Source organism: Alosa alosa, chromosome 4 (genome assembly GCF_017589495.1).
Source record: "Alosa alosa isolate M-15738 ecotype Scorff River chromosome 4, AALO_Geno_1.1, whole genome shotgun sequence".
NCBI classification, from domain to species: Eukaryota; Metazoa; Chordata; class Actinopteri; order Clupeiformes; family Clupeidae; genus Alosa; species Alosa alosa.
This window is the reverse complement of record NC_063192.1, coordinates 25,338,426-25,360,116: the sequence shown is the minus strand read 5'-3', so window position 1 is coordinate 25,360,116 and position 21,691 is coordinate 25,338,426. Positions and strand designations below refer to the sequence as shown.

The 21,691-nt window shown below is 45.5% G+C and overlaps 1 protein-coding gene across 5 annotated transcripts in view; it reads right to left on the bottom strand.

Annotated features, from left to right (window-relative positions):
• acot7 (acyl-CoA thioesterase 7) overlaps positions 1-21,691 on the bottom strand; it is a 76,766-nt gene that overhangs the window by 18,935 nt on the left and 36,140 nt on the right. For all 5 annotated transcript variants that reach the window (XM_048241134.1, XM_048241136.1, XM_048241137.1 and 2 more), the window contains one exon: positions 4,111-4,227. In XM_048241134.1, coding sequence (XP_048097091.1) covers positions 4,111-4,227 — 117 coding nt within the window. The remainder of the gene's footprint in view (positions 1-4,110; positions 4,228-21,691) is intronic.

The following is a 21,691-nucleotide window of genomic DNA, read 5'->3' as shown; positions in this document are numbered from 1 at the left end:
ATGGGCCGTTCACACCAACATGGCTTCAACCTCAACGCACTCACAGTCAGATTCTGACCAAAGATATTTATGGACAGAAAATTATCCTTAATCTGTTAATACCGGCATGTGCCAAAAACGATTTCCAAACAATGTTGTTGGAGTTAATGTTTGACCATTCTTCAGTGATTTACATTACTCATCTTCAAATCTCACACACTGACTTTCTCACTGAGTTTGTATTCTTCTAGCTTCCTGAAACCGCATGCCTGTGCAGCCAAACTGGTTCTCAGTGTGTCCATGTTCTGGGTTCTGGTGTTTACAGAAAACAACTGGCCCATACTGCCTTTCAACCATGCTGAAACTCCCAAAACCAGATTTTATTGGTCATTATAGTGTTTACAGTGTTTGATTATAGGGTAACTCTTTACTTGACAGTATCGACATAAGAGTGGCTATGCGAAATATCAAGGATGTGTTTTTTCTGCTAAGAGATTGAGGTACTGATTCCTATGTCTGCTGTGCTTACTCTATTTCATTTCTTTAGTCTTCTATGTGGTATGGGGCGCTGAACTTGTGTGTGTGTTTCGTATTGTAAGCAGCTATATGTACTGTAGCACTGTATGCCCAAGACAAATTTCCCTTCTAGGACAATAAAGTTAATCTAATCTAATCTAATCTAAAAAGTGACATGACACTGTCATCAACACATGACACTGTCATGACACATGAACCCTAACCCTAATCCTAACCCTAACTTGTTATGACAAAAACCGAATGTCACTTAATAACAGAAGTGTTATGTCATAAACGTTTATGACTTGTTTATGACATGTTCATGACATGTACGGGGCAGCCGTGGCCTACTGGTTAGCGGTGGGTTGCCGGTTCGAACCCCGACCAGTAGGCACAGCTGAAGTGCCCTTGAGCAAGGCACCTAACCCCTCCCTGCTCCCCGAGCGCCGCTGTTGTTGCAGGCAGCTCACTGTGTGTTCACTGTGTGCTGAGTGTGTTTCACTAATTCACGGATTGGGATAAATGCAGAGACCAAATTTCCCTCACGGGATCAAAAGAGTATATATACAGTTCTTATACTTACTGTTCATGACAGTGTCATGTCACTCTTATGTCAATACTGTCAAGTAAAGTGTAACTGATTATAGTGTAAAGTGTTTGATTTGTGTTCACTTGTTTCATAAGTTCTTGAAGAATGTGTGCCGTGTTTAAGGCGCAGGAGTACAGGACCACTGACAGACGGCTGCTGCAGTTAGCCGCTTGCTTGACCACACTTTTTCTGTGTTGACAGTGCACAGTGCACACAACAGTGCTTGTGTTGACAGGGTCAGTCAGTGAAAGCTTGTGCATATGTGTATGTATGTGTTCAAAAGTATGTGAGTTTTTCTCTCCTGTGTGTGTGTGTGTGTGTGTGTGTGTGTTTGTATGTGACCAGGCGTCTGGACTCTGTATGCCTCAGTGGAGCTTGTGACAGATGGCCCTGCTGATCACAGGCCACTGTTCCTGACACCGGCCCCGGCTCCAAGCACACAACACACAACCCAGCCCCACATACTCTCATAGACACGACACACGCCTGTGCTCCAGTCTCTTCTGCTAGCAGGCTTAGATGCATTCCATCACCACATTCAGGAATATGTATAGTACGTTTGGATAAGCCAGACATATATGCCCCTACCAAGGACTTGGGTAACACCTGAGGTGACCGTATGTGTTTATCTGTATTTAATCAGGTCACAATCACTATCTAATGCATGTAACGCAACATATTTTGGCAATACCGATACATATAAACCCCATATGCCTATGCAATGAGTGAATACGTTTCCAAGATACAATTGTCAGGAATATTCCACATTCCATTCCCTTCAATGACACATACAGATACTGTAAGCCTAAATGCAACAAGCCACATACATACACACACAGGCACATATAAAAAAAGCCTTATAAAACGAGAGATCTCCAGGAAGGCATCCAGGCAGCACTCCTCAACACTGACCTCCTCCATCAGGCACTCAGGGAGACGTAACACATCTGCCTGGAGGCTGGACCATATGGAGAGCATCAAATGGAGGAGAAAGAAACCCATTTACATGATCATAACATGCGAGTCTGCATAGCCACAGCCATAGATTTAGGTCTCCAACAAGAGCACTGAGGAATTTCTCAAGTTTGAGTTTAAAGTAACATAACTAGAACTAACTAGATTTTTGAAAGACTTTTCAATTATGGTAATCCTATAGTTAAAAAACTTGATTTAAATTAAATTACTTAAAATAACTAGAGAATGTAATTTAAAGGAATTAACAGTGCATGCAAAGCAAGGCAAAAAATAAAATGGTGAAATAAAGGTACAATAAAGTTACAGTGCAATAAGGTACAAAAGGTTCAGTGCCACTAGGATATTGTTAGTGCAGCTACTCATTGCAATTTGAGAAATTAAGTAGGCGAGGACTTTTATTTAAAAAAAAATTTACCGACGCCGGCAGCTGTGAAAAATACACCTAGTCTGAAAGTACCCTAATTCAGGTCTGCTAGGAACAACTGGCAAAGAGAACATGCATAGCCCAATATTTACACAAACACTTTCCTTAAAAGCCTATTCATTGTGTTGTGTTGGTATTTACCTTGGTAGAGAATTAGTGAGACAGACCTGAGAATAGGAGATGTCTATGATAAACGAGCCAGGGGAAGTGCAGTAATAGATTAAATATTTCATGGTCTAAATAATTAATAACCGCTCAATCCTTTACTAGGCACACACACACACACACACACACACACACACACACACACACACCAGTTTCTTATAAAGAAAATAAGTTTGAAGTCTGGCGTAATAACAGAGTGCCAGCTCTGGGGAACAGACTAAGATACATCTCCCATACATCTCCCACCAATTACGTTTAGTAGTCGTGTCACGTCCTCTCTATACAACGATTAAAGGGTTTCTTCCCCAACCATTAAAGAAGCAATAAACAGCCTGGGCTAAATTCATGCATTTTGTGTGTGTGTTGTACTTAAGACCACATTTGAAAGTCAAATGATTCCCTCATGGTGAAAAATGAATGATACACTTTCAGCCCCGGTTGGGAACTCTCAGCATACATGTGTCATGAGCGAAGTGATTTAGAAATGGCCGCATCAATCTGAGATTCAGATGAAAGCACACAGAATCACTTGAGTAAATGCTCACACTGTATCTCACATCCATCAGTTGAACGGCATACTCCACCTCTCTAAGCAGGATCCGATGTGCTGGAACTATGGCAAATATGCGTGGACTAATATTCCTTCCTGGACCACTCCTACCAATTGGAAGTGTGTATGGTGTGTATACCTCTCTATGACACTATGGCATAAGACCTACAATATGAACTGGGACCACAATCAGCCCAGAAATCAAATCAAACTCAAATGACCAACTTCCAAGTGACCTTTAACCTCCTCTATCGTAGCCATGTTATTTAACATCTTGAGTGTGCCTGTGAGAGCACCGCCATTGTTGCCATCAACAGCAGAATGATTCTTCCCCAACTAGGGAGCTTGAAGGGCCACACATCTCTCTCTCTCCCTTTCTCTCCCTCTCTCTCTCCCTCCCTCTCTATCTGATGCCCACTTCTGCTGGTGATCGCATGTCCTGTGATGGATGTGTTTTTACTGTTGCCGGAGGCGCCCGGGGACTCGTGCTGAGATGTTTTACTGCATTTAAGGCCCGCCACTTCATTTCAGCCGTCCATTAGTCCTCTCCCAAGGTCAGCGCCGCCGATAAGCTCAGCGAGAAATTGTGCAAAACACTCTCGATTTTTGCTGTAGACGCTCGGCTGTGACCGGAATTAAAGCCTTTTTCAGGAAGTTGGAATTCATTAAAAGAAAATGTCTCAGCAGAACGGATGTAAGGACATTTCTTCAAATGCCCTGCATTTGGAAATAGGAGATCTTTTTTTTTTTACGAGGGACTCCAGCAGAATATTTTCCTTTAAATGTGAAATTAGAGGCCCTGATATATCAAGGTGACTGGAGCATCAGGATGATTCATGCTGTTTATTAGTGAGCTAACACTCAGCCATACTAATATCTCTGCTGGTGAGAGGGGTTGGGTGGAGGTCTTACCTTTGTTGATCTTGCGGTGGAAGTTGATGGCGTCCACAGAGGCTGTGACAATGTTGGTCTTGCAGTGGCGGTGGGCCACGATCCCTGCCACCTCGTCCATCAGCTTCATGGTCACACCTAACACAAAAGAGAGGCCAGAGGAAGGATTACGTAATGAAATCTACTCAAGGCTCATGTGCTCAGGAGAAAGATTCAGGCGCAAAACCATTTAGCTTCTGTTATGCTGACACTTGCAAACCTCCAACCCATAGAACTCGTTACGAGATCTCCAACTAGCCAATCACAGTAGGCCACCTAGAGGGCCTTTGAATGTCCATCTCAATTTTCTAGACTTTGGCCCACATCCCTCCTTCTCTATGTGTGTCTCCACATAATGTGACTTTCATGAGAGGATACACTAATGGTCCCAGATTCCGCTAATATCCTAAAATAACCCTCCCAATGTGAACTTCCCCTTTTGCTGTGCTCCAGGCTAAAGTGGTAATAATATCAGCTGTCAGTGATTCACATTGATTAATGCTCTGTCTCCCCAACGGCTGACGTGGCGTTTTTAGAGGCGGCAGTTTTAGGAAAACACGAACAATTGTGGCCCAGAGGGAGCAGTGTGCGGCGAGAACTGATCTAGAGACAGATGTAACTTCACAGTCACAATTTAAGAAAATAGATAGGCACCCAGGGAAGCCTGATCTCAGTTTAAGGCTGCACCACCTCTGTAGAAGGGCATGTCGTGGCCTACTGGTTAGCGCTTCGGACTTGTAACCGTGCCGGTTCGAACCCCGACCAGTAGGCACGGCTGAAGTGCCCTTGAGCAGGGCACCTAACCCCTCAATGCTCCCCAAGCCCCGCTGTTGTTGCAGGCAGCTCACTGCGCCGGGATTAGTGTGTGCTTCACCTCACTGTGTGTTCACTGTGTGCTGAGTGTGTTTCACTAATTCACGGATTGGGATAAAAGCAGAGACCAAATTTCCCTCACGGGATCAAAAGAGTATACTTATACTTTATACTTATACTATGTGAGCTCAAAGCAGTCGTGTCTGTTCAGGAGTGAGTTATGCAGTGACCACAATGTCAAATGATAGAGAGACAATCAATTTCACTCTCTCTCTCTCTCCGAGTTACCATGGCCTTTTCACAACAATAGTACGGTGGTACTATTATTATTTATTTAAAGAGGAATGCCTCTTGAGATGTGGCATCTCATTTTCGAGAGGGTCCTCGATAGGACTGGACAAAGACAAAGGTACAAGGACAAGATACTACAGTACAGTACAATACAACATACACATTCACTCACATACAGCCCCCTTCCCCCACCAGCTCCCATTCCCTAAAAATACATACATATACACATATATACAACAAGCATACATCTTCATATCCACATATATACATACAGAGACACATATATGCATGCGCACAGTACATACATACACATATACGAAAATATAGACACGTACGCTCACATATCTATAACAGAGCATATTGACAGATCAAAGACACACAAAAAAGCATTAATGAAAACAATTACAACGGTTATTTGCTTTCAGATATGTGAACAAAGTCCGCACATATCAAGTCCGCCAACTCAGGAAATGTCATGACCAGTGGAGTGAAGATGGAACTGATAATGATGATAGAGAGCGAGAGAAAAAGAAAGAGAGAGAAAAAGAGAGCATCAGATACAATACAATGTTGAAGAAAGTAGTAGAGAAAGACAGACGGACACACTTTGAGAAAGAGCTCAAAAGAAAGAAAACAACACATGAAAAAGAGAGAGAACGAAGAAAGGGACTTTGTAGACCTACGACAGAAGCTGTGATAAAGACAAAAAACCCTGTGGTGGCTCAAAACACGGAGGGACTGCAGGGTGCTTTTACAATACAATTTTTCCATCATCTCCTCTCCCCTCCCTTGTTCACACATCCCTGGGAGCTCCCCATCCCATGTCCCTGGCCCCCTCTCCTCTCATCCCCCTCTCCTCTCCTCTCCTCTCCTCTCCACTGCAGCTTCATCATCCCCCTCTCCTCCCTCCGCCGCTGCCTCCGACTCCAGCTATGATGGGTCTGTGTCTGTGCCGCTGTAATTACTCGGGTCCAGCAGAGGAGAGCAGGACGGGAGCTACAGGCTCAACCCCTCTTCTTATTACACTGTGTGGGGATGGGCTCTCTTACTGTGTGAAAAAGCAAAAGGGCCAGATAACTAAATAAAAACCACTGTGTGTGTGTGTGTGTGTGTGTGTGTGTGTGTGTGTGTGTGTGTGTGTGTGTGTGTGTGTGTGTTTGTGTGTGTGTCAGGGGGGGGGTGTCTATATCTAGTTTGAGCTCTACACAGTGTGGGTTGTGCAAGCGAAAGAGAGAGATAGTGTGAGTAATTATGTGTGTCTGTCTGAACAAATGTTTTCGACAGTTGCACACTGCATGTTCAAAGTCACACATCTTAGCACCGTCTGGCTTTTGTGACTCTGGGTGTCAGAACACAGGACTCTTGCCTTCCCCGTCTGCATGGATAGAGAAGAAGCAGACAACTTTAAATTGTTAAATGGATGACAAGAGTAAAAAAAACCCAGTGGTGAGGTAAGATGTTCTCACTCCATAAATAATAGATGTTTGGAACAGTGCAGTCATGATTCACGACTGTGGCGCTGGCTAGCATCAGCACCTCTGGGACGTCAGTCCCCTGCCTCTTAATAACATTGCTGTTGATAGACCTCCATGCACACCGTAAGTCATTACTGACCATAACACCACAAGACTGGCCTTTTTTTCGTGTGGGAACACGATGACCTTTTTAAAAAAATCTTGGCCGAGATTCAAATGTGGAGGGCATGTTTGGTTTTTGAGCCGTGGTTTTCTTAACAGCACGGGTAACTCTGACGGAGAGAAAAGGAAGGAATAAGGACGAGCCGAGGCAGCACAGGAGCCACTTCCGACACAAGACTGAAGGCCCTCACAAGGATTCTGGACACCGTGGTCATAAACATTACAAATGCATCAATAACAGCACTTCAAACGTTGGTCATAAACATTTTGTACAGCACACTCTGTCTCTAGTGTTAGAGGCTCGAGTGTTTTCATGACTTGTCTGACTCATGACTGCTCTCTTCCTCTTCGTCTGGGTCTGTCCTGATGAGAGAAATACACAGGGTAGTGTACATGACAAGTCCATATAATGTATGTGTAACACGCCCATATGTAAATGTATGGTAAAAGTGCGTGTGTGTTTGTGTGTGTGTGTGTGTGTGTGTGTGACAGAGGCACAGACTAACGACTGCTGACACTAGTAAATGATTGTGTCCTGAGCCTGCATCCTGATAAGAGTGAGAGAAAATCAATGCCATGCAGAGCCCAGAGCCTCTGTGCTGTGGCCCTGCTCCCGGTGACCAATCAGCAGCCCCATGAGACGGAGCATATGCAGGAGGGGCGTGAGGTGGAGCCCCTGTCAGCAAGATAAACAAGTCAACCCGCCAGCCTGGTGATGTGGCCTTTTAGGGCCAGACCAACCCACAGCAATTAAAATCTGATGCATGGTGCTTTCTCAGCAGACAGTGTGTGTGTGTGTGTGTGTGTGTGTGTGTGTAACTGCAGGGTGGTCCCTCTCCATCCTTACACACTACAATAACACTGCTGTCCAACAGTGTATGTAGCCTTACAGCTGTAAAATGATTCATGTTACTGCCACATACTGCATCCCATAATTGCCTTTTGTCCCTTCTGCTGGCTCTTACGCCACTGAGAGGTGATAAGGTATGGAACAATGATGGCCCTGTTCTTGTGCATACAATATTGCTACGTGTCAGGAGAGTACAACCAAGCCGGCAACTTACTCGAGTTCTAAGGCATTGCTCTGTAGACTTCTAGCTACCAGGCCTAACTCATTTATCAATTCATAACATGCATAAATGCCATAAGTCAAGGCTCAATATCGATTTAATGTTAACTCACCCAGCATGCTCACCCTGAACTGAAGCATCAGTGTTTTGCGCTACGGCATGGCTGAGGATGTCTGTTTATGATACACACCCACACCTCACCTCAAATTTCTGTCCTGCGCTCGTTTGAACAGAAATGGCAACTTGCCTCATGTAAAGCTTAAGAGTTTGTATCTGACTTTGCGAAAAGCACTTTGTCTCATTCAAACCAGTCCACTTCCAGTCTAGAACCGGTCAACTTCCAGTCTAGAACCGATCAACTTCCCCACTAATATGGAAAGGCATTACATGATCAGAACCCAGTACACGGATTAGAACTACCAGTATCATTTTAATGCCATAAGTATCCCATCCAGCCTCAGTACTGACCAACACACCTTTCCAAGGCTCTTGTGTGTGACCGGCTGCCATGAGGCGATCTACCTGCCCCTCCACTGCAGTCTCTGCCTGGTTCACAGCAGGAGCTGCACACAGAGTCCAGGGGTGGGAGCAGGCTGGGGCACAGGACCCTGTTCTGCAGTGCTGCTATGCGTGACTAGGGGTCAGAAGGCTTGCTGTGGGCTTGTGTGTGTGTGTGTGTGTGTGTGTGTGTGTGTGTGTGTGTGTGCGCGTGCGTGTGTTTGTTTATGCATGCGTCACTTTTGTGTGTGTGCTTGTGTTACTGTGAGAGTGGCTGAAGGAGTGTTCAAGAGTAGCTGTATTCTGATGAAGTGACTGTGTGCGCGTGTGTGTGTGTGTGTGTGTGTGTGTGTGTGTGTGTGTGTGTGTGTGGCGCGTGGCAGGTTTGTTTATGCATGCGTCACTTTTGTGTGTGTGCTTGCGTTACTGTGAGAGTGGCTGAAGGAGTGTTCAAGAGTAGCTGTATTCTGATGAAGTGACTGTGCGCGCGCGTGTGTGTGTGTGTGTGTGTGTGTGTGTGTGCGTGTGTGTGCGTGTGTGTGTGTTTGTTTATGCATGCTGTATTCTGATGAAGTGACTGTGCGTGTGTGTTTTTGTTTTTCGTCCAGTTGGCCCTCTACAGCCGTCCTTCCTCTCTGGACTTTAATAGCTGTCTAGGAGTTGGCAGAATAGCTCAGATGTGTTTGTATTTTTCACATGCGAGTGAGGGTGACGGAAAGGGTAGATGTGTTGGCATGAGTAGTTGGCTTATAAATGTGTGTGTGTGTGTGTGTGTGTATGTGTGTGTGTATGTATGTGTGTGTGTGTATGTGTGTCCCACAAGCCAGGCCATTCTCTCCTTCCCTGGAATAGTGAGGTGGCGGGGGTGCTAAACTCTGTGTTTAGCCTCTTCCTCCTCCTCCCCCTAGTCCTCCTCGACGGGGCGTACCGTACATCAGTGTTAATGAAGCAGCTGCTTGTCACAGAGGAGCAGAAGGTGGGAATGAAGATGAGGGGAGTGCCACCACTTCTCACTTTCCCCCACCACTCCACTCCTCCACCTCCTCTTCCACCTCCTCCCTTTCCCACTCTTCAACAGCCGCCGCAGCAGCAGCAGCAGACGCTGCGTCCACGGAGATGGAAGGGAGGACCAAAAAAAGGAAAGGTCTCTTGTGCACACTGACGACCACTGGCTGCTGCTGTGTCTGTGCCTTGTGCACACTGACGACCACTGGCTGCTGCTGTGTCTGTGCCTTGTGCACACTGACGACCACTGGCTGAGGCTGTGTCTGTGCCTTGTGCACACTGACGACCACTGGCTGCTGCTGTGTCTGTGCCTTGTGCACACTGACGACCACTGGCTGAGGCTGTGTCTGTCTCTTGTGCACACTGACGACCACTGGCTGCTGCTGTGTCTGTGCCTTGTGCACACTGACGACCACTGGCTGCTGCTGTGTCTGTCTCTTGTGCACACTGATGACCACTGGCTGAGGCTGTGTCTGTGCCTTGTGCACACTGACGACCACTGGCTGCTGCTGTGTCTGTGTCTTGTGATGTGAAGATGGCACAGCTGCAAGAGTGGGAGGCTCACTGAGTGTGAAGAGGCTGGCCCCTGCCCTGAGTGCTCCTTCATAAGGGACGGGGGGGGACGGGGTGGCAGCCGGCAACAAGCCTGCCAGAAAAAACTATCCATTTAGTCGAGTGTGTGTGTGTGGGGGGGGGGCCTTTTCCTCCCATCCCCACAGTGTGTGCTTCAGTGGCAGGTGTTAGTGACACACTCACACACACAAACAGACACAAATACAAACCATGCATCTACACCCTATCATCTCTCATTCACTCACTTCCTCTCTCCCTCTCCTTCTCTCTCTCTTTCTCTCATACCCATTTTCAGACATACAGTCACACACTTGCCCTGATACATGTACTCTCATCAGTCTCTCTGTCCCCCCCACCCCCACACACACACACACACCGGCAGGAGGCTAGTGAAATTGATGAACAGCCAGAGAGGAGCAAAGGACAGACACTTGCCTCCTCCCACGAGCAGCACAGGCACACTAGGACATGGCCTTGCAGGTGGGCTGCTAGTTAGGGGCCTTTTGGCTCTTCTCACCCAGTGCCATCATTTGCATGCAATCCTGGAAATCAATGCATCACATTTATGGATGGCGCTCGGCACAAAGGTAGAGCCATCTGTGAGTGTGTATGTGTGTGTGTGTGTGTGTGTGTGTGTGTGTGTGTGTGTGGTTGAGGAGTAGCAGATTCCACAGAGGAACACGCTGTTCTCGCATGGAAATGTGAAAACATTTTTCAGCATCTGTGGCGAGGTCGGCTTGGCTGAGCTCCCCTGCATACTCAAGGCGAATGTTTTTGTGGGGTTTTTGGAGTTACGCTTCTGTGAAAAATGTCGTAGGCGAGGTGAATGATTAAACGTCCCTCTGCAACACATTCCTATTTCGTCGCTACACTCTTATTTATTAGATCAAAAACACAGCAAAGCTAAACTTCAGACAAATAACATTAGGTGAGGTGTTGACCCCCAGAATGTTCTGGAACTCAGACAAGTATTCCAGCAAGACATTCCGCACCTTGGAGCTTGGGAGCCATCTAAGCCAGATCAGTGTTAAACACAAGCATCACACAAGATTTACAGAGGGCCATAATTACTCCTAAAGTGTCTGAGCCTGTAGTCTTTAAAACCACACTGCTCATGGCAGGTTCCTCCCTTCTTGCATTCTCACAACCTCTTGCCAAAGCCATTTTCACAGTTCCAACATCCAAAACCAAATGGACACTCCATGGGTTTCATCTCCAATCAGCTTCATCATCACAGTCCCTTCTGTCCAATTCACTGCAACCTGGTGGTCATCCCTGTCCCGTTGTCAGCAAACTCAGACAGTTGGCTTGTATATTCCCGCATAGCCTTGCCGTTGTGAGCAGCAATGCTGCGGGGATAGGGACAGAGGTGAAACACCTCAACAGGAAGCTCGTCCTCTGCTCGGCCTCTGTGTGGCCATGGAGTCTTTCCAAAAGCCCTAGGTGAGATCCAGGCCCCGGTGGGTGGGGAAGGGGCTGTGATAAGGGTTGGGGAGCGAGAGAGTGGGAATAAACGCAGGGTCAACCTCAGGACCATAATCCTCAGCCACAGTCCGTTGGCAGTGGACACGACCGCATGCTGAGGATTGCCAACGGTTGCCCCTGAGCCCAGCCAGCCCAGCCCGGCTCAGTCAGGATCAACCCTCATCTCGACGTGAGATCCCATCAATTTACACCGAGCCTCTCAGGTGACACAAATAAGATCAAGCAAAAGGAAAAAAAAAATCAAACAAATCATAAGAAAATGGAATAGAGATGCCTGAGGAATCTTTGTGGATGGTGCTGCGGTGGTTTGAGGTGAATTAGAGATCTCACACACTGAGGTGAGAATGCCGGGGGAGGAGAGTGGAAGACGCCCAACCACAACACAGACGATCTGTCCCGTTCACACTCTGCCCCTCCCTGTGGCGCGTTCGCTGGCATGGCGACCGCCTCCCCATCACCACAGGACACAGAGGCACAGGAAACGCTGAGCTCGCACCAGCACCACCAGGGCATAGTTAGCCACACGGCTACAGAATGGGATCAGTCCAGTTACAACTCAGATCACTCTGATCACATTCACCGAAGTCAGTCAGCAAGCTCGAAATTCAATTTGTAGACCACTAACGTTGGTGGAAACAAGGAATTTGCATAGCACACCTGGTAGAGTGCTTTTGGGTCCATGTTTCTCACACTGAGGTTTATTTTTCCAGAGGCAGCATCCTGAAGTCCCTGGATCACAGCACACCTGCTCTCTCTCCTCGTTGACATGCATGTCATGTGGGAGGCGAGCGTGTCGCCGGTTTCTCCTCCAGGCTGTTCCAAAACATTACGCTAGCGCCTGGCGAGCCATTGGGAGAGCACTGATATTATTGCTGCTGTCATACACGAGGCCCCAGCCTCCCTTTAGAGTCACACCGGCTGGACTTGTGCTGAATCCTAAAGACTGTGCAGAGTCAATCCAACTTCCACACCCAGGTAGAAATGACAGATGATTAGGGCTGGGACAACGCGTCGACATAATCGATGACATCGACACAAAAAATACTTCGACGCAAAATATGAGTGTCGATTCGTCAAGCATAACGTGTGCTGCTAAATATTTTTAATCTTACACCTTCAGTGTTTTCCATACGCTGGCCACCACACGTTGATGTTCTACTGTAGGCCTACTATTTAAATGAAAGATAAGATAAAATAATTTCATTGAGCTGCACTTTTTACTCACACAGCCTTTCCTCGCCCCGCCCGCTCTCTCTCGTAACGAGCCCGCTGCTCCTCCTCTGCATGTGCATTTAAAGGGACACCAGGCAGGCTAGAGTTTCGTTAGCCTGCCTCTGTGCTGCATGCAGGATGTAAACTGATCCTGCTTTGGTCGGCGGGTAGGATACACCAAACTTGCAAGTGGGATATTCTTCTTACAGGCAGTAGGGTCGGGCGAGAGAGTCTTCATTCGCCCTGTAATGAGTCATTTAACTATATACCAACTTACGAAGATGATTAATTAACACGAAAATGTTGCCTGGTGTCCCTTTAACAAAATATTCATGATTGTTGAAGGATTGTTGTTGCCACATAGAAGCATTGCATACAGTAGAACACAGTGGGCTAAATTGCTATTAAATCCGCTTAGCATCGTGACCATGCTGCGCAAATTTGTTCAAAACTGCTGCATTAAAGTTAAAGTAAACTCTGCTAAGGTCTTATCACAACATAGTACATTGAGGAGACTAAACTAAGTTAAGTTACAGTATGCAATCAAGCAGTATCTCAAAGCTAACGTTAGAATACTGTTTGTATGTCAAGTTTAGCATGCTTACTTGCAGCTGCTTGTATTCGTTATTCATGCAGGGCTCATTTTATTGACTCTGAATGTTTGCAAAATCCCGATGTAAATGGAAAAGTGTTTTCCAAGACTCAAAAGTGCTTGTCCAAAGGAGAAGTACGAACCGTTATTTGAACTAAGGGACTGTACGATATTTAGCGGGGGGGAGAGGGCCGGTCGCCAGACGATCGGGTTAAAAATGTTCTGCCTGGCCCTGCCCCCTGGTCATTTTTTTTTTTTCCAGGGGCCTCCCCCCAGCTCAAAAAAATTCCCCTCCTCCCTACGTGAATCAAATAAAACTGTCGAAAAATGACGTTTACAAGGTTAAAACGGCCAGCAAATGTCATAAGCACACATACACACACATGGGTAGGCTACACACCAGTGTTGCGCGGGTTTGGTCACAAGCGGCCCGCGGTCGCCCGATATTTTAATCAACCCGACTGCAACTCGGACCGCAAATATTAATTAGGACAAAATTATACCCGACCCGCGATCCGACCCGCTTATTTACAAAATGTGTGCTTTTGGTTATAGCCTGCATGCAGTGTGACAGTAGTCCATTTCTGTAAAACAAACTAATTTATTTGCGAAACTTTATGCAGTAGAACTACACGCAGTAGGCATGCAGGACATAATGTTTGCGCAGGAGAGAGAATGAGAATAAGAGCGCAAGCACGCACGCAACCACCAAGGATTAGAACACTAGGATAAGATTTGGCCATGGACATACATCTTTCTTTCGAAAACAGAAATGGTAAGGAAGAGAGATACATTGCTGGTCAAAACGTTAGCGTAAGACAGTGTTTTTCAACCACTGTGCCGGGGCACACTAGTGTGCCGTGAGAGATCATCAGGTGTGCCGCAGAAAATTACCCAAATGTCACTCACTGGTCCGGAAAAGCAACTGTTGCATCAAAGAATTTATAACCACATGCTCTCATTGATTGTATGATTGCACTATTTGTGGTATGCAGGCATTGTACAACGGGGGCCCCATATCCAGTATTCACAGAATCATCACATATCCAGTTCATAACAACAATTAAATTAGATATAGTCACCTACAAATGAAACAGAAGGCGCTTGTTTTATTGAGCAGGTCTTGCATAGAAGCCATAATAAGGCCATATCTGTGTATTATTTGAAATTTTAGGCTATGGTATGTTTATTTTTTCTTCACACAGGATGTTAGTGTGCCGTGGGACATTTTAAGTGTCAAAAGTGTGCCGTAGCACAAAAAAGGTTGAAAAACACTGGCGTAAGAACTGGTTTAAAATGCTGAATGAAGCACAAAGCTTTACTAAAGCACATCCACTGTTTAAAGTCACAAACACAACGAACTAAGGTAACTTTTATGCATGCGCAAACCTATACATACCGGTAGATATGGTAGTCTGTGCCATAACATGTATTCCTGCAGGCTGCCCGTTTCGGCTGTCATACTTTTAAATGGCTTCGCAAGAAGTGGGCCTACATAGACCATAACTTGTACTACTGTCATCTTCTTTAAGAACTTTTCCCAATATTTCCCATAGCCCATATCATTTTTCCTGAAGGGGTGTCTAATATTTTAACTCGCGTCTTCAGCTTTTTTACTGTTGACTTTACTGTATTGATGCTTTACTGTATTGATGCTAGCCTTCTCGTGATATTTTAAGTAGGCCTATTTGTAGAAAATATATATTTAATTAATTTTAACTGACCCGCCCACAAATGACCCGAATATCATTAAAATATTTTGTTTATGACTCATAACCGCGGGTGACCTGCAAGCTTACGAGGGGGGTTGTGGGAGATTCAGGTAGGGTTGCGACTTTTTGGACTCACCCACTCTGTCAAAGAGACGTAAATCATCAAGGCCTACAAACCTTTTAAAATATCGAAAACGGATCATTGATCAGGGAAAAAAAATATTATGGATCAGGAAAAAATAATTTTCCTCGGCCCTACCCCCAGGCCAAAAAAAATATCCTAGGCTTTAAGCCTGAGGCTTAAAAAATTCTCTTAGGCTCTCCCCCCCTGACGACCGGCCCTCCCCCCCCGGCAAATATCGTACAGTCCCTAACTACTTATGAATTGCATCCACACATCAGCAGCCTTTTAACTGTGTTAATGTTAATTGCAAGGATTCCCACACGAACGTCTTAAAATGACAGGCACTCAATTAGACATACACTACTGAACTTTATTGAATGCTACCTCTGACTAAGAATGCATTACTTTGCACTTGTATAGTCTTTTATTTTGTCATCTTAAAAGTAATAAACGTATATTGCAATGTTAAAGAATTCATGTTTTTTCATTCAGATATGTAAATAAACATGTATAAATTGCTATTAGTGAATTAATGGGGAGATAATCGATAATCGAATCGAAATCGAATCGGACTGAAAAAATCAATCGTTAGATTAATCGATGCATCGAAAAAATAATCGCTAGATTAATTGTTTAAAAAATAATCGTTTATCCCAGCCCTACAGATGATTGCTACTTTCAACCGAATCCAATTTCCTGATATTGATGGAAGCCTCTGGATTAATCACACGAGCCAGCCTCCACATATAGACTATAGACATGCAGACAGACAGACACACACACACACACACACACACACACACACACACACACACACACACACACACACAGGTGTATCCCTCCCTAATCCCGTCCCATCCCCTGTTGTCCATGACGAGATTGCTGTCGTTCGCCTGCCAAAACACCAGGGTCACAAACAGGGTAGGGAGAGGAGGGGAGAGACTTTTTTTGGAGGAGAGACTTTTTTTGGAAGCCATTGAAATCTCTGAGGCCAGGCAATCTACTTATCTCCGGCGAGCAGATTTCATTATGCTCTCAAAAACAGGCCTATTTAAGGACAGTGAGCACTGCGCGCTACACAGCCCAGATGAAAAGCAGCGAGAATAGAAAGTAAAGATGAATCAAGAGGGTGTTCGGGAACACACAGTGATAATGTTATGGGACTGGTCAGAGTGTGGAACACACAGTGATAATGTAATGGGACTGGTCAGAGAGTGGAACACACAGTGATAATGTAATGGGACTGGTCAGAGAGTGGAACACGACTGAAGAGGGCACTGCTGCTATCGCTAAAGACATTACAGCAAGATGTGCCAAGAATAGGGATGGTGTGCGGGGTAGTTATCATAAACTAAAACGAAGATGAAGACATTTCCTAGAACTAAAATAATATGAATATGAAACTGAATCTAATGAAACTATACAGGAAACAAATGTGAAAATGGGAAACTATAATATCCTTAGTGTGGAGCTATGAATAATTATGATAATGGATAGTTGTTCACTAACAGACCCAGATGAGAGTTATAAAGTTACAGACTGCTTTGCAATGCACACATTTGGAACACCTCCAGCAGAATGTTCTAAAAAACATATAACAAGTTGATTTAGCATGAAAACCAAATGTTGCAGATGGAGTGAACGGAATAATAAATATGCTTATTAGGGGAACTCTCAAGAGAATGCTCCCATTTCAAAGGACATTTGCAGTGACAATAAAACTGGTGATAAAAAATAAAAGAAATCAGAAAAAGAAACCGAATGGGAACGAATTGAAACGGTTGTGAAATCAAATAAAGTTCCCCCCATCTCTTGATTGGACATGGTCAGTAGCGGCGTGCGTTTCGCCATCATGGTAGCCTGTAGCAATGGCCTATTTAATGGCCCTCATGAAACAAATTCAATTACCCTGCCAGACATCACAGACTCAGATCCACAGGGCTGTCCAGTCACAGCCTCAGAGTTTATGATGGCCATAGACAGATGAGATGAACAGACTGTCGGAAGAGGGTTGTGGAGAAAAAGAATCATTTCTCATGGTTACAGGCACAGTGAAAGGATCAATGTAACTGTAACCAGAGTGCCTTTCAAGAAAGCATTAATAACCTGTTTTTTTTTTTAATAATGACAGCAGAGTAAAATCTTGAGGCTCACGCCATTATATTACATTGTAATGCAGATTTCTCATTAAGTTCCTGTGTTTGGATTAATCTTAAATCTGTTTTAGGAATACTGGAATATAAATAATTAAATGATTTCATGAAACTGGGATATATAATGAGAAGGAAGGTAGTTTATTTTAATGATCCAATTCATATCTGCTTAGGCCCTGTACTATGGCTAAATAACAATGAGCCTTTTGCAAAACGGTTACTATTGCAGCTGGTCCAAGAGACCACATCTTACGACACTCGGCAATATGCTCCCCTGATACACATTAAGCAATTTGAGAGTTTAACACGTTTCCCCGTCTGTGTAAAATGGAGATCTTCTGGCTGAAGCGGAACTAACGCCGGAGCGAATGTCAAGTCCCCGTAGCAGTGCTAATCAAATGAAGGCTTCGGAGAGCTGCAGTCTCCGTAGGAGGCTATGTTCTCAAGATAAAGTTATAGCGCAACCGATCAAAGATTGAGCAAAGTCGTGGTTTCTGGTCAGAGGGTCAACTGGGGTTCTCGTGAGAAGTGTTTTGACAAGCCGGTCTCTTGAGACGGATGACATCATTTGTTGGACGTAAATAGAACCATGTGAACACACGAGTTAGGGCATTGCAAAACCTGCCACATAAAGGCATAACAACTGCAGATTAGCACTTTTGAAAAGAAACAAATATTAACTTTGCTGACAAAACAATAGCTCCATTAGCTCTCCTCCTTTGGAGAGATCTAAGCCTATTTTTCAGAGCTGGTCATTTTCCAGCCTTTTCTTGTGCAAAATACAAAACAGGTCCACGCCCATTCACACCACCCCGCTGTGGCGACAGATGGAAATATTCCCCAACGCGTCCTCTCCTCACCACCAGAGAGGAGCCATTGTCACTTCACATTTGGACTGCGGGAGGATGCCTCTGAGTCTCATTTACTGCAATCTCCTAAGCTGAACCTCTCTGTCTCACACACACACACACACACACACACACGCACACACACACACTCCTAAACCTCTCTCTCTCTCTCTCTCTTCCTCTTTCTCTCTCTCGCTCTCTCTCACACACACACAAACACACACAGATACAAACACCTCTTCCTCTTTCTCTCTCTCTCACACACACACGCACTCCTAAACCTCTCTCTCTCTCTCTCTCTCTCTCTCTCTCTCTCTCTCTCTCTCTCTCTCACACACACACACACACACACACACACACACTCCTGTCCGGAGCTGGGGACAGGTCAGGTTAGTGTGGCTCGTGGGGGCCCAAGGCTTGGCAGAGCGCCACAGAGAACAGGAAAGTGAGAGAGAGAGAGAGAGAGAGAGAGAGAGAGAAAGACAGAGAGAGAGAGAGAGAGAGCAGAGTAGAGGAAGGAGGGGAGGGAAAAAAGAAAGTGCTCCGCTAACAATGGAAAAAGGACCAATTAGAAGCCAAATCCCAGAGGAGCGAGCGAGGGAGGGAGTGCTGGGGGCTTGGTGATTAGATTCCTTGTGACGATTACCCCAAATTTCCCCTCTCAACGCGCCCAGCCAAGAGCAGGCATTAGGACAACAAAAGAGCTCTTCTGCTCCGACTCCCGTGCCACCGCAGGCCTTGCTCTAAAAAACACACTTAACACAGCGCTACACTAAACACTTAACACTTAACATTAAAAACCACACTTAACACAGCGCTACGCTAACAAATGTAAATAAAGAAAGAAATAGAGAAGAAGTCACTCTCTCTTTTTCTCTCTCTTCATCTTCCTCACAGTTCTTCACTCTCTCTCCTTCTTAGCATGACTCACTCCAACGCTCATTTGGACACCTTCATTTCTTTTCTCTGTCTCCTCTCTCTCTCTCTCTCTCTCTCTCTCCCTGTCTCTCTGTCTGTGTGTCTCTCCATCCTCTGCTACTGTTTTTTAATCCTAGACATAATCAACAGGCACAAACTGCCTTGTAATGAAGAGTTGCCATAGAAACGGCTACTGGGGGTGATATCTGCTTCCACTGGGGTCTGAGGCTGAACATATTCAATGTATATTTCTCCAACACTCCCCCGCCCAATCTTTTGTTCCTACACAAACAGCATGGCCTGGGTTCCTGTAACAGCCCTCCTCTGATTGACCAAACACACACAGGTCGGGAATGTGGCTGTGTCTGTGTGTGTGTTTGTGTGTGTGTTTGCCTGTTTGTGTATGTAGGTGTGTGTTAGTGTGTGTGGTGGGGGTGCGGCGAGCCATCATGGGTATGCAGATATTTCCTGCCCTCGTGCCGACCTCGTGCTGCGCTAATGGTGGAATCGGTGTTGTGTCGGCGGGCACGGCGGTTAATGGAGGCAGGAAGTGAGCAGGCAGCCTCATCAGCATCAGCCCCCGGGGCCCCGAAGCACGGCAGGCTGCGCCAGCCCCCCCAAAAAAACAACAAACAAACAAGCATCAAGTCGGGGACTCGGCAGGTAAGTCATCAGCGATGCCGCTCCTGATTGCGAGCTAATGGGGACGGGGGCTCCCCTCCCCTCACTCCCTCATGCCATGAGTCACACACCAGCCATTAGAACTGGTGTGTTAGCAATTCATGTCAACACCTGAACTGAAGTCAATGCAAGTTCAAGGCATGTGCAAAATTAGCATTTTCTTCATTAGGTGGTCGCTTAGTAAAACATCATTGTTTGAACCATGATGCAGAGGCATTGAACCCATGACCTCTGCTAGCATTTTGCGTCACCAACTGAACTACAGGAAGATAAATGCATTTACATGTAAGTCAACAGTCCTGACTCTGTAAACAGGAAACAAACAAAATGTCTCATACATGAGCCATACACTACTCCAGCCAATCAACACGGAGTGTCATTGACACAGATCTGAAACAGAGTTCAATCTCAACAACCTTTTGGCAAAATTATGGACAGTACAGTCAAGTCAATATCTAAATATCTAAAATTAGTGTTCATCAGAGCACCTTTAACATCAACACTGGCACCATGTAATTGGTAGCAGCTAAATAATTGATTGAGCAGCTGTCCATTCTCATCCTCTTGTTTGGCTTCACGTTCACAGTTTCACTGCTGACCCACTGCCACTGGTCCGACAAAGCTCACAATGAAGGCATACAGTCCAATAGCAATGCGAACTCATAGTGTATTGGGATTCATACATGCATACAGAAAGTATCCAAATATGAATATGATATGATATGAATGCAAAGTTTGATTATGCATCTAAAGGGTAGTCTTAAAGTAATCTGTTCTAAACCACCCAAATCACAAATCAGCTCCCCTCTCAAATGATTGGGCATACATTACGTAGGGGTAGTTGGCATCCTTACCAGCCAGTTAAAATATGGTATCACTAAAATATTGATGCTTTTGGAATAGATGTTTTATTGATGAATGGCTTAGTGCTATGCAATAGCCTATATTTACCACAGTCCTGCTGAATACTGTATGCTGGGGTCAGGAGCTCAACCGCACCCCATTTAATGATCCCGTCGCAGCTGGGGGAGGAAGGACGTCAGTCCAGATCCACTTAGCCAGCTGCGGATAGTTGTGGCTTTGTCCCAAGCATACCGATACATGCCCACACACACACACACACACACATACACACACAAACACACAAACACATACACAAACACACAAACACATACACAAACACACATACAAACAAACACACACACACACACACACAGCATGTTAGCATGGCTAAACAAAATCTAAGGGAGGAGAGGCTGCCTTAGAGAAGAGTGTGCTCTGTGCTCGACCACCCACTGCTACACTGCAGCAGCCACCGCTTCACTGTTTTTAGCTAACAGGCTCATTGCAAGACACATTCACACACACACACACACACACACACACAGAGAGAGAGAGAGCTCAAACTCTCATGATGGATGGACTGGATTCTTCACAGTAATCATTCCTTCACAAGCACTGCAGGAAACCAGCCACACATCACACACATATTAACACACAAGCACAAACACACACTCAAATTTAAGTTTAAGACATATAAACATGAAAAGAAATACACCTCCCTCTCTCTCTTTCACACACACACACACACACACACACACACACACACACACACACATCTCTCCCTCTCTCTCTGGTAGAAGCACTCTTATGAGGCCAGGTGTGCGGAGCGGGGCAGAGTGGAGCTGAGTTGAGATGGTCTGCTCAGAAGCCCCGTCATGGAGGATGGCAGCGGGAGAGCAGATCGCCTACTCAGTCTCCCCTGATCTGTCACCTGCTATCTGCCTCGGCCGACAGACACACACCATCCTTAAACTGCTCACCCCCACATACACACACACACACACACACACCATCCCCGATCTCTCTCGCTCTTTGTCCCTTTCTGTCTCTGCAAACAGGCACAGCCACACACAGAGACCTGCGCTTACAGAGCGCAGTGTTGCACGCT